Consider the following 12,750-nt stretch of genomic DNA (forward strand, 5'->3'; position numbering starts at 1 on the left):
TGTCTCAGCTTGGCAATATTTATAGGCCATAATGATGATGTCATAATAAATTTAATATCATGCATCTAGTAATAAAAGCTTTCCCTTGTTTGGTGAAAGCACTTCCTATTCCAGCACAGCACACTAAACAAGCCCTAACCGTAAAGGTCATCCGTTGTTTCTAACCACACTCAATGAAATGCAAATGAAGAAAGACACTCTCTGGTTTTATCAGCAGCAAAAAAGCAGAAATGACCACTGATCGAGGTTGCTTATTTGTATAAGCCATGTAAATGTATCAAACATTGTATTTACTGTATGCACCATCAACACATGCACTATTTATACTGGAAATGTCAGAATACTCAGAAATAAAAGCGCTCTTGTCAGTTGTATGGTTAAAAACAATTCACTATTAATGCTATGAAATCTAGGGGCCTATAACTTTAATGAAACAGGAGGCTTGAAATTTCTCTTCGGAAAATAACTGTATATTAGAACGTATCTCGATAAGCAGATGACGAGATACATTTTCATTTTCATTTATCTTGTTAAGCAGATAAGGAGATAAATTCTCATTTGAATTTATCTCATTAAGCAGATATAATAAGATAAATTCTCGTTTTCATTCATCTCGTTAAGAAGACAACAAGATAGATTCTCATTTTTATGTATCTCATTAAGCAGATAACAAGATAAATTATCATTTTTAATGTATCTCGTTAAGCAGATAACGAGATAAATTCTCATTTTCATTTATCTTGTTAAGCAGATAATGAGATAAATTCTCGTTTTCATTTATTTTGTTAAGCAGATAAATTCTCATGTTCATTTATCTCATTTAGCAGATGAGATAAATTGTCATTTTCCATTTATCTCGTTAAGCAGAAAACAAGATAAATTCTCATTTATCTTTCCATTTATCATTTTTCTCATTCTCAACGTGAAATTTAAATTTTTTAATTTCATTAAAGTTATAGGGGTAATGAAAATTACAGACTATGATGATTAATGACCATAATAATAAACCCACGGTCCATTGTATAACATGACATTATCAACGTGTTTACCAACCTCTTATCTATAAGAGAAGGTTTTCAATCTTCAGGTGCAGGCCCTGAATCATGTTCTGTGGTGAAAAGAGGCAGAAAAATCTTGCTATATAGCGCCTCCTAGTGGATATTAGAAATAATGCATTTTCTTCAGCTCATATATATTTGATAACACAAATCATGTGTTCCAATTAAACATTATAGTTGTATACTGAAAAGTTCTGTAATTAATTATAATAATTAATTATATTAAAAAATACTATACTAAAAATATTTAGTTTGTATACATGTATGAATACAATCTGATCATATCTGTACTACATCTGATCTATGATGTCATAAAAAGACCACAAAAAAAAAACTTTGTCGTCATAGAGTTATTGTAAACATTACCTTATCTCAACCAATCATCTTTGATCAATTAATTATGGAACTAATAACACATTTTTTTTAATAGTTTTTAGATTTATTGGAGTCTGGGCAATTTATTCAGCCATATACTGAAATTCTTTATAGAGCATTTTTGATTCTAATAAACATCTATAATAAAATACAGTATATGATGTGTATATAACAGTCATGGAAGATGTTTATATTCTTAACTACTTAATCCAAAAAAAAAAACCCGAATCTTATTAGAACTACAAAATACTGAAACAAAGTGTACATTAACAACAAGTTATACACAGAACCAATAATTTGAGTCAATCAGAAGCAGATCCTTGTGAACAAACAAAGCTTCGGATTCGGATCGTCTCTTGCAGTTATAGTGTGTGAACGCATTCTTGATCCTTGACACGAATTTGCTGAGCTTCAGCCTCTTCGTCAACGTCCAAAAGAAGACCAGCACACGTCAGACGCTCCCTAAGCGCTGTACCACGTGACCAGTTTTCTAAACGGGGAGCAAACATGGCGGCCACGCGTGTGGAGCTCCGAGACAAACTACAGTGTAACTGCTAACGCTAGTTTAACGTCAAGCGCGTTTTTAAACATCTTATAGTCGAGGTCTGGCTTCCGGACGCTCCTCATAAAGCTGCAGCATGGACGACGGAAATAAAATACAGTTTCCGTCCCTTCCTGTATGCAAGGAGGACCAACTGGTATGTTAGCTTTGTGAGCTAATGGTAGTTTCTGACAGGAATAAAACACATAAGTGTGTTTATTTCCTTGTATGACAAGACAACAAGGTCTTAATTACAAGTCGGAATTTCCTGGAATGTGATAAAGTGCCTGGTTTGTTCGCTACACGTCTGTTTAGTCACGTTTATTAACCTGATAAGAAGATGGCCGCATCCCAAACCACTGCCTGTTGGATATGTAAGGACACTCGATGAAGTGCCCGTATGTAGTTAATACTGAGTGGATTGGGACGCGGCGCCAATGTCTCAGAAGCAGCATTACAGTTTGTTTAACCTGGCAAAGATTTCCTGTATGACTTTGTTGTTTTTGTTTGTTTTCCTACAGGACTGGTCATATCCCATGCGAAGAGAGATGCAGGTGATGAAAATGATCTTATATTATTGGTTTTACAGTAAACAAATATTGACTGTGTCTCTAAAACAACCCAATGCAATGTTTTCTAGGAAATCCTCCCCGGACTCTTCTTAGGGCCCTATTCTGCTGCGATGAAGAGCAAGGTAACATGAACCGAACTGTGAAACTGTTGGAGGGTGCGGGTTATTTTAATGTTAGTGACAGAAGTTCCAGCTTGAATATTCAAATCACAGGTTTACGTCAATGCACTCGATGGTGCAACAGTGTATGTGATGACGGGGACGATCGGGTAACTAGAAATGGATAAAAGCGCAATTTGTCATTTGTGACAATAGTAATTGCATTCTTTTGTAGAATAAATTCACTTCATGGCATGTTATGGGAAAGTTTGCTTCAGCACGTCGTCTGAATCGTTGTTTACGTTTCTGTAAAAGCATGACACGGATGGTGTTATTCCCAATTGAACTCACAACACCGAATGAAATACTAGCAAAAGTAGGATTTATAGAATTAGGCCGTCTAAAAGACCCAGCTGCTGCTTTGTGGAAATATCCATTTCAGTTGGCTTCTGTGTGTATGCATTTCCTTAATCGTCACATAGTTCTTAATTTTTATTTTTTTTTAATAATAGCTGGCTATGCTGGAGAAGCAGGGCATAACTCACATAGTGTGTGTTCGACAAGACATCGAGGCCAACTTCATCAAACCTAACTTTCCCCTCCGGTTTAGGTATGTCATTTACTTTAACGTTCTTGCTTTATGTGTATGTTTATATATAGTAGGTTCAAATGCTGCTGTATCATAAAACAAAGTGGATAAGATGCGTACAAATAAGTTTCAGTCCCAGTGAAGGAGGCGTGGCCCATGTATTTGTCACTCTTAATGCTGTCACTCCTAATGAAAGAGGTGTGGCCCATGTATCTGTCACTCTTAATGAAGGAGGCGTGGCCTCTGTATCTGTCACTCTGAATGAAGGAGGTGTGGCCTATATATTTGTCACTCTTAATGAAGGTTTGGCATCTTTATCTGTCACTCTTAATAAAGGAGGTGTGGCCTCTGTCACTCTTAATGAAGGAGGTGTGGCATCTTTGTATCTGTCACTGAATGAAGGAGCCGTGGCCTGTGTATCGGTCACTCTTAATAAAGGAGGTGTGGCCTATGTATCTGTCACTCTTAATGAAGGTGTGGCCTCTGTCACTCTTAATGAAGGAGGCGTGGCCTCTATATCTGTCACTGAATGAAGGAGGTGTGGCTTATGTATCTGTCACTCTTAATGAAGGTGTGGCATCTCTCTCACTCTTAATGAAGGTGGTGTTGCATCTGTACAAGTCTCTATTAATGAAGGCGTGACCTCTTTTTTAAGAAGCGGCTTCTTGGCCTAAAAGAGGAATATCCTTCATGTTCGCCACTTTAAGTAAACGAGGCGTGGCATCTGATCCTGTTAGTTTTGATAGCAGTATCTCTCATACAGGAGACCTGACCAGTTCCTCTGTAGGAGGTGTGGCCTCTCTCCATGTTACTCTTGATAACATTGTGCTTGTTGTGTGATTCATGCTAGTTTCAGTAATCCATTTCCACTCTTACTTTTTATCTCTACATTTGCTCTTACTGTTCGCAGATACCTTGTTTTAGATATTGCGGATAACCCCGTGGAGAACATCATTAAATATTTCCAAACGGTATGTTGTTGATCCGATTACATGTGGAATATCCTCTTTGTGTATTATGATTGTGTATTCTTCATATCCATCTCCCCTCTCTCTCTCTCTCTCTCTCTCTCTCTCTCTCTCTCTCTCAGACTAAAGAATTTATCGATGGCTGTTTAGAGACTGGAGGTAACTGAAGATTCATAGTGATACTGATTCAGTTATGTGTTTTATCTATGGGATTGATTCTAACAACAGTTTAGTGGCTTACTGCATCATCTCACTCTTGTGTTAAATAGCTGCTGGTGTTTTTTTTCCCCCACAGGAAAGATTCTTGTTCACGGAAATGCAGGGATTTCCAGAAGGTACGATTTTAGGGCTGTCACTTTCGATAAATTTAAATATAATTTAGTTGATAGCCTTCGATTATTAATCGCCTTGTAACCTAATCATATAGACAGTTGTTAATGTTTGGGGGTTTTTTTCCCCCCTTGTTTATTTCTACATATAAATGCAATGTAAATAAATGGATTGGATTTCTTTCCTTCAGCGCTGCCTTAGTTATCGCGTACCTTATGGAAACGTTTGGCGTCAAGTACAGGTAATGATGCAAAAACGTACTATTTTAAAACTGTGTTTGTATTTTGTGCTATTTATTTATTTTTATCTATTTATTTTAATTATTTTACGATCCCTGGTGTTTCTTCACAGAGATGCTTTCAGTCACGTCCAGGAGCGGAGATTCTGCATCAACCCTAACGTAGGCTTTGTGCATCAGTTACAGGTATGAAGAGTGCCTTATCCACTGAATAATGCAGTCCATTAATGTGGCTCACTATTTATTTTTTAAATAAATGACAAAAAGAGAATAAGGGATCGTTTGGATTAACTTTTGGTTATAGTGGCACTGGTAGCAATGAAGAGAACTGTAGTTGTAATAAGAAGGTTCTGTCGGTGTGTATCTTGTATCTGTAGGAATACGAAGCGATCTATCTCGCCAGACTAACCATCAAGATGATGTCACCCATCCAGCTGGGTCGATCTTTCTCCATTCAAGCAGGAACGACAGGTCTGGTTCTGACGCTTTGGTTCGGATATTTGTGTTATCGAATAAGTGAGATACATTTTGTAGTTAGAGATGAGATTTATTCAAACATTATATCATCAAGTCCTTTGTATAGCATGTCACAGGATTATTTTCCCTTAGAGATAACCGTCTGTTAACAGAAATCCGGTTTGTTTTCACAGGGAGTCGGAAACGAACACTAGAAGACGATGATGAATTTGGGAGTATGCAGGTTCAGGCAGCGCAGAACGGATAGATCGTACTTTAAAGCTTAGGAAAAAAAATTTTTTGTTTTACATTTTTATGGGATTTAAAACTGTAAATATTGTGGATTTTTTTTTCTTTTCTTTTCTTTTTTTTTTCTTTTTTTTGAAGAGGGTGGGAGGAAGGGGCTGCTCCTAGAAACGAGGAACATTTAATATCTGTTGGGGGATTTTTTTTTTTTTTTTTTTGGAGCCGTATGCACTGATGTTTTTTGCAGTTTTATAATATTTAACACATTTTTGCATTTGCAGTGGGACAGTATTGCAATAATGCTCTTTTTGATACTTGAAACTACTCTTATTTTCGCTAGACGATTGCATTTGCTCAAGAGAACGTGAAAGTTAGGCTGAGAACGGTGCATCAGTGGGGAAAGACTTTAAGATGGAAAAAAAAATCAATGCTTTTTTTTGCGAGAGAATTAACAACCTACTCAATAAAGAAAAAAAGATGGCCGAATCGTTCAGGAGCATTCGTCTTCATGCTTCACACACACACAGTGATTTTATCACAAGTAAACATTCCTAATAGCGAACCCCCTAGTAATAACAACCAGCATTAAAAAAAATAATCTTCAAAAAGTGTGCATTTGTGTGTAAAATTCAGAAAGAAAGGGTCAGTGTTACTTTTGGAAGCAAGTAGACAGAAAGCTAGGGTGCCAAAACATTTGGAGGTAAGTGGAGACGAGCATGTGACGTCACCCGAATACTCTTGAGGAAGTTCCCCACATAAGGCTGAGAGTTTTAATGTCGCATGTCCATGCTGCGGCACAACCGAAAGAGTTGGTGCACCAATTTAAAACTTTGTTCAGAGTATCACCCTAAAGGAGCTGGCTGAGTTTGGTGTAGATAGTTTGAAAGCTTGCCGAGTTATAAACCTCCAAAATTTATAATGGGAGTCTATGGGGAAAAAAGGCCATGTTGAGACCCGGTACCGGAAGTACCGGTACTCGGATCACTTCAGACCAGGATCTACAACATATCTGAATTTGGTGCATGTGGCTTGAAAGCCCTAGGAGGAGTTACTCTTGATAAATTTTTGTCTAAGCTTAAATAGGAAAACAGAATGTTGGCTTCTACAAAGCGACATCATAATACAATACAAACCAATTAAACAATTTCAAAGCATTTTGAAGGACATGTCTCAAAGCAGTTTTACAGAACATATATATATATAAATATAGTACAAAAAGTTTATTATACAAAGATTAATATCGGACAAAAATTCAAGATTAATACAAAAAATTTCAGATCACAATTCAAAATACAAAATCATACAAGTTCTAAATCAATCTATAGTAGATGAAGATCTCATTTATGTAAAAAATATTTTGATAATATATTATCAGCTAACTCACGCTTCTCATCCAGCCAGTCATGCAATTCTTTCCAAAGAGAAAATATATATATAATGTTTTCCCAGAGAAATGTTTTCAAAATTAAATTTAAAATGTAGAAATTTGTCTAATTTGTCCGTTTCGATATTTTTAACAGTGTGGTGTTGTTGTTTTTTATCAAATGTCAGCTAATATATTAGCATTCTTTCATTAGATCCTGCACTAACCAGATATTTGTTTACCCGATCCTCATAAAACAGGGATTTGTGTCTATGGTAAATATATTTGTTTTTTTCAGATAGGTGTGTTGTGGGGGGTGTAAAATTGTGTGCGTGCCAGTTTCCACCATCGTAAGACTTGTTGGAATGGTTCACTAGAAGTTTGAGTAAATCACAATCACATCTGAGAAGAAAGCGAATACCGAGAGCTCGGTGTGACCTAAAGACATTTGAAGCCACTTAAATTTTAACAAAATATTCATACTCTCAAATTCAATTACTATCTCACCACCACCTTCTTATCGTTTCATAACATTTTCATAAAACATTTTTAATATAACGAGTTCTGTGCCTCCAAATAAACGTATTCGTTTTTATAATATAGGATGTGGTCACAAAGCAAGAGGACAGACCGGTCTAGTTATATATTCCACGTTAGATTGAAGATTCCTCCCAAACCAGCAGATTCCATTGGCTTTGTGTAGCTTATTTTCAATCTACAAATCTTTTTTAAAATAAAATGCCTAGATATTTCACTGTCTCATTAACTGGGATGTTAAATATGGTCATAAGGGTTAGGGTTAGGCCCGCTGCTCCGGGTGTGTGTTCACAGCTGTGTGTGTACTTTGGATGGGTTAAACACAGAGAACAAATTCTGAGTATGGGTCACCGAACTTAGCGATATGTCACTTCACTTTCTATTTTCCCTGAACAGTTATTAAATAAAAATTGCAGTAACATGCCGAGTAAAAGGATCCTTATCTCCCCATTGGCTAGACCAACAAGCAGTATGTGTTACAACAGCATGTTTCTTGTGTAAAAAAAATAAATAAAAAATACAGTGAGAACCATTGCTTTCAAAATATTTTATATAACATTGCTTTTCCTTTGACTTTATATTAATTGCCCCGAACATTTAATAACACGAAAGAAAGTGGATTCTCCCATCTGATTGGTCTGAATTTGAGAATTTTTATTTTAAATGCGATTAAAATTCTGTAATTTCCTGTACAGTGGTGAGAAGAGGAAAGAATGCATGTAAACAGAAAAAAATCCATTTAATTGGATTAAAAAAAAAAAAACAACATTACCCTTTTTCCCTTTAAGCGCTTGTACATTATTCTTGTACACTTTATATAAAAAATATAAGTAGTGTAGCGCTATCTGATTGGTTTCTTTGCAGCTTTCTCTGGTATACATTCTGCTAATAAATAATAAAAGAAAATTCCTAGACGTATCGATGCTCAGTACATGACAACATATACGTTCAGCGCGTACAAGAGCAGTGTGATCATGATCCCAAAGAAAATGATCACTGTAATAATAAAAAACTAAAGATTAAGAGCGAAAGGAAACTATACTGAAAATTTGTAACCCAGCTTTGACTCTTCATTCCCCGACAGAATATTTTGGTACTTTTTATTATACATAAAATATAAATTATTGTATAGAATAGAAAAGTATACCTCTGTTTTTTTTTGTTTGTTTTTTTTTTAAAGTAAATATTCAAGTACCTTCTTTAAGATAGCTTCCAGCATAAATGGACTAACAAGTGAAGAGAACACCTGAGAGTAAAAGCGACCATTACTTCATTTTCTACTCTCCAAATCCTTCATCATGCTGTAGTGTTTGATTTTTATATATTTTTTATTTATATTTTTTTGTCCCAGACTACTGGCAAGTCTCTGCGCGTTCTTGAGGAAAATGGTGCCGGAGCAGCCGGTCACTGTGAGCTGCACGCTCCGTCACGGCCCTCAATCGAACTCAATCGAAGAAGCGGCACTGCATGTAGGTCTCCTCTGAGGCCGTGTAACCCAACTTCTGGTAGAATTCCACGTTTTTCTTTGAGCACTCCAGCGTGATCTTGTAGCACTGCAGTTTTTTGCTGAGCAGAGTCAACGTTGCGACGAGTCTGCATGAATCATTGCATGGATTAGGTGCTTTTAAACAATTATTTTGTCTAAAATAGAAACGCAAATGCTTAGTTTGTGTTGTGTGAACCGGTCCAGTAAAGAGTCTGTGTGGTTTTTGTGCCTGTCACAATAAAGTAGGTGTGGCCTCTGAAAGTCAGTCTCAGTGAAGGAGGCGTGGCCTCGGAAAGTCAATCTCAGTAAACGAGGTGTGGTCTCTGAAAGTCAGACACAATGAAGGAGGTGTGGCCTCAATGTCAGTCTCAATGAAGGAGGTGTGGCCTCTGAAAGTCAGACTCAATGAAGGAGGTGTGGCCTCAATGTCAGACTCAATGAAGGAGGTGTGGCCTCAATGTCAGTCTCAATGAAGGAGGTGTGGCCTCTGAAAGTCAGACTCAATGTAGGAGGTATGCACTAGTGGAGGAGGCGTGACCTCAGTGTATGTCAGTCTCAGTGGAGGAGGCGTGGCCTCTTTCCAAAGCCTGTCTGAATGAAGATATGCACTAGTAGAGGTGTGGCCTCTGTGATTCTAACTGCAGTTAGTTAGTATTGCTAAGAGTTAATAAAATAACAAAATTTTTGTTTTAAACTCACAGTTTTCCCAACTGTTTCCCTCGGCAGACATCGCTGACCACCACTTCCTCGACACGCCCTCGCTAAGGAGAAAACAACAGATCATAAAATGCACTTTAGAGATTAGACTTTCAATGCAAGATATGTTTTAATATGTAGTTAATCACTGCATTGGTTCCTGTGACTGGAGTAGGAATGTAAACAATTTTCACTTATATCCCCTCCCACACGTGGTAGAAATGGTAAAGTGTGCTGTACCTTTGCACACGCATGGATGAATTTGTGCTCGACGATGAGCGTCGCCGTGGCAACAATCTGTCCTAGGTTTGTGTCCTCGACCACGATGACATAATAGTCACCTGTTTTCTTCATATGTTCAAAATTCGCTGTGTCGGCAAAACATTCAACAAGAATCACTCAGTGAGTGTTACCCACAATGCACTGCTATTCTATGCTCTGACTTTTTTTTTAATAACTGCCATCAAATCAGTTTACAAATCTAACATTCAGACCAATCCGTATAGAAAGAAAGTACCAAGCTAGCTACTAAACAAGCATCAGTACCTCTGAACTGCTCTTTTGTGACGTCTCCTGCATGTGTGAGCTGTGACAGGACCTTATACAGCCCTGCAAGGAAACACACAAACACACACATGCTTTAAACACGCAGGACTATAGACCGAGGGTAGACTGAAAGATGGACAAGAGAGCACATACCTCTGTCTAAGTCAGCAGGGCGGAGAGGACGAAGAACAAGTCCGTCTCCAGGCTGTAAGGGTGAGATGGGAGGAGAGAAGGACACCTTGCTGCTGTTCCAGTCCAACTCCTGGAGGACAGAAGGGTCAAAGAGTGGCGTCTCATCGAGCAACATCTCACAGGCCCTGAGTGGAAGTACAGTATGAGAAATTAGTAAGGAGGTGGTGAGGCTTCTCACCAATTTAAAACCTGAGATACAACAGCAATAAATCAACTACAGTCACCAAAGTGGACAAATTATAAATTCGTCTGCATTCGTTGTCCAGAAACCTAATGACTAGGTTAAAAATAATCGACGCTAATGCAGCACATCTAATGTTTTCACGTCAACAAGATTAAAAGCTACAACACTGTGCAGTGAGCTTTTCAAAAATACACACAAAATAAAAGATGTTTTGAGCAATGTAATGTCTCAGACCTTTTGAGAAATGATCAAATCCAAAGCTGCTTTAACTGATCCTTCATTAACTGTCGAAGGATCTTTGACATCATAAAACTCAATCTCTGTCCAATTTGGTGGAGCTACAATCCAGAGACTGGATAGAAATATGGAAACATCCATCCATTTTTTGTATTGCTTATCCTACACAGGGTCTCAGGGAACCTATGACAGGGCACAATGTGGGGAAGATCCGAGACAGGATGCTCACTAATCACAGGGAACAATCTACACTAGAGACACACTAGAAACAACCTAAAACACATGTCTGTGGAATGGGAAAGAAAACCCCAAACCATGGGGAGAACATGGTGTGAGGCAAACATGCCTTCTCTAGAAATCCCTGAAGACTCAGCAGGGAAACAGTGATTAACTTATTCCTTACACACCCACAAACTTTACATGAGTCAGGCAGTGTGTTCTGGCACACAGACCACTCTGTTCAGTGTACTATGATCCTCAAACAGTTCCTGGTCAAATAACTCACACACCGCATGAGGATCCAGCTCTGTACAGACGGCACACATTTAACACTGTGTACACAAAGAAAATGAAATCATGAGTGTTCTGTTTAGAACTCTTAATTTTATTTTAACTCAAATAATTTACACATCCCCATGTCAACCAGTTACAGGGTGTGTAATGTAATGTAGACAGACGTGAAGGGTCAGATTTCCGCAATACCAGTTTATTTTAGTATAACTAGGTGTGTGCGTGGTGCCATGGAATGGCACGCGCATGTGTGTGTGTTTGTTCCTGCATCATGTCCTGGATTTCCAGGATAGTTTTTTTTAAAAGACATTAAAAACTTTTCTTTTTTATAAAAGGTTTCAGAAGCTTCTCAAAAAGCTAGAATTGTTAACCAGCTTATCCATTCTTCTTTCCATCCATCCTCTGTCACTCACTCACTTAAACTCAACTCAAAAAAACAAAAAAAGAGTCAACCAATCTATCTATCTATCTATCTATCTATCTATCTATCTATCTATCTATCAAACAGACATTCTAGCTCACATCCTAAATCTTTGTACTAATGGAGGGAAACAGAGGTTCCATATAAAAGCCTACAAAAGGATCTTAGTAATCAATCTAACCGAACCCTAGCTTTATCATACAACCCTATAAACCGTAGAAATAAGTTATTAGTAACCAAATAGGCATTTTTTTCTTTTATTAAGACAAACTACCTCAGCTTTCTGTCATGTACAACATTAATAAAGTAGCTAACATTAACAAAGTAGCTAACACTACTAGCTAACATTAATAAAGTAGCTAACACTACTAGCTAACATTAATAAAGTAGCTAACACTACTAGATAACATTAATAAAGTAGCTAACATTACTAGCTAACATTAATAAAATAGCTAACACTACTAGCTAACATTAATAAAGTAACTAACACTACTAGATAACATTAATAAAATAGCTAACACTACTAGCTAACATTAATAAAGTAGCTAACATTAATAAAGTAGCTAACATTACTAGCTAACATTAATAAAATAGCTAACATTAATAAAATAGCTAACATGAATAAAGTAGATAACACTACTAGCTAACATTAATAAAGTAGCCACCTGTGTCTGTTCTCCGTTCATTTCACAAACGTAACAATGACATTCAGACGGTTACTTACTCGAACATACGTCGACCAGAAGCGAGGTTCGGTTTATAACCCAAATGTTGTAAAAGTAAAGTGTTTACAGATGCACTGACTGACTGACTGACTGAGTGAGTGAGTGAGTTAGAGGAGCGCACTTCCGCTTCCGTCACTATGGGCGATGGGCAATGACGTGGCGCACAAGCGCGAGGTGGCGACTGGCGAGACCTGGAAGTCAACAGTATAAACAGTTCTACAATGAAAAAAATGAGTGTGCTTGTGTGAATACTCATTTTTAATTGTAGAACGCAGGCTAAGGGAATAAACCAACACTAAAAGGAGTTGCATTTGGAACCTATAGTACCTGGTAATATACCTGAATCTGACTCAGGTTTATTCCCAGATCCTGTAGGGTCTTC

At 37.4% G+C, this 12,750-nt stretch overlaps 2 protein-coding genes across 3 annotated transcripts; one reads left to right on the plus strand and one right to left on the minus strand.

Annotated features, from left to right (window-relative positions):
• The first annotated feature begins 1,795 nt into the window (after nucleotides 1–1,795).
• Nucleotides 1,796–5,962, plus strand: styx (serine/threonine/tyrosine interacting protein). Its single transcript, XM_027159649.2, has 11 exons — nucleotides 1,796–2,131; nucleotides 2,496–2,528; nucleotides 2,615–2,668; nucleotides 3,157–3,254; nucleotides 4,144–4,204; nucleotides 4,324–4,360; nucleotides 4,497–4,536; nucleotides 4,722–4,772; nucleotides 4,883–4,955; nucleotides 5,147–5,240; nucleotides 5,420–5,962. The coding sequence occupies exons 1-11, from the start codon at nucleotides 2,072–2,074 to the stop codon at nucleotides 5,491–5,493; spliced, it is 675 nt and encodes a 224-aa protein (XP_027015450.1). The 5' UTR covers nucleotides 1,796–2,071; the 3' UTR covers nucleotides 5,494–5,962.
• Nucleotides 5,963–8,004: 2,042 nt separating this feature from the next.
• Nucleotides 8,005–12,523, minus strand: gnpnat1 (glucosamine-phosphate N-acetyltransferase 1). 2 transcript variants are annotated; one of them, XM_027159603.2, is made up of 6 exons: nucleotides 12,368–12,523; nucleotides 10,253–10,416; nucleotides 10,100–10,162; nucleotides 9,794–9,921; nucleotides 9,557–9,618; nucleotides 8,005–8,964 (listed from the first exon to the last, which is right to left on the minus strand). In XM_027159603.2, the coding sequence occupies exons 1-6, from the start codon at nucleotides 12,373–12,375 to the stop codon at nucleotides 8,817–8,819; spliced, it is 573 nt and encodes a 190-aa protein (XP_027015404.1). In that variant the 5' UTR covers nucleotides 12,376–12,523; the 3' UTR covers nucleotides 8,005–8,816. The 2 variants fall into 2 exon arrangements, with proteins under 2 accessions (XP_027015404.1, XP_027015405.1); XM_027159604.2 differs by having other exon boundaries at nucleotides 12,309–12,505.
• Nucleotides 12,524–12,750: the final 227 nt, after the last annotated feature.

The sequence above is a fragment of the Tachysurus fulvidraco genome, chromosome 12, assembly GCF_022655615.1.
Source record: "Tachysurus fulvidraco isolate hzauxx_2018 chromosome 12, HZAU_PFXX_2.0, whole genome shotgun sequence".
NCBI classification, from domain to species: Eukaryota; Metazoa; Chordata; class Actinopteri; order Siluriformes; family Bagridae; genus Tachysurus; species Tachysurus fulvidraco.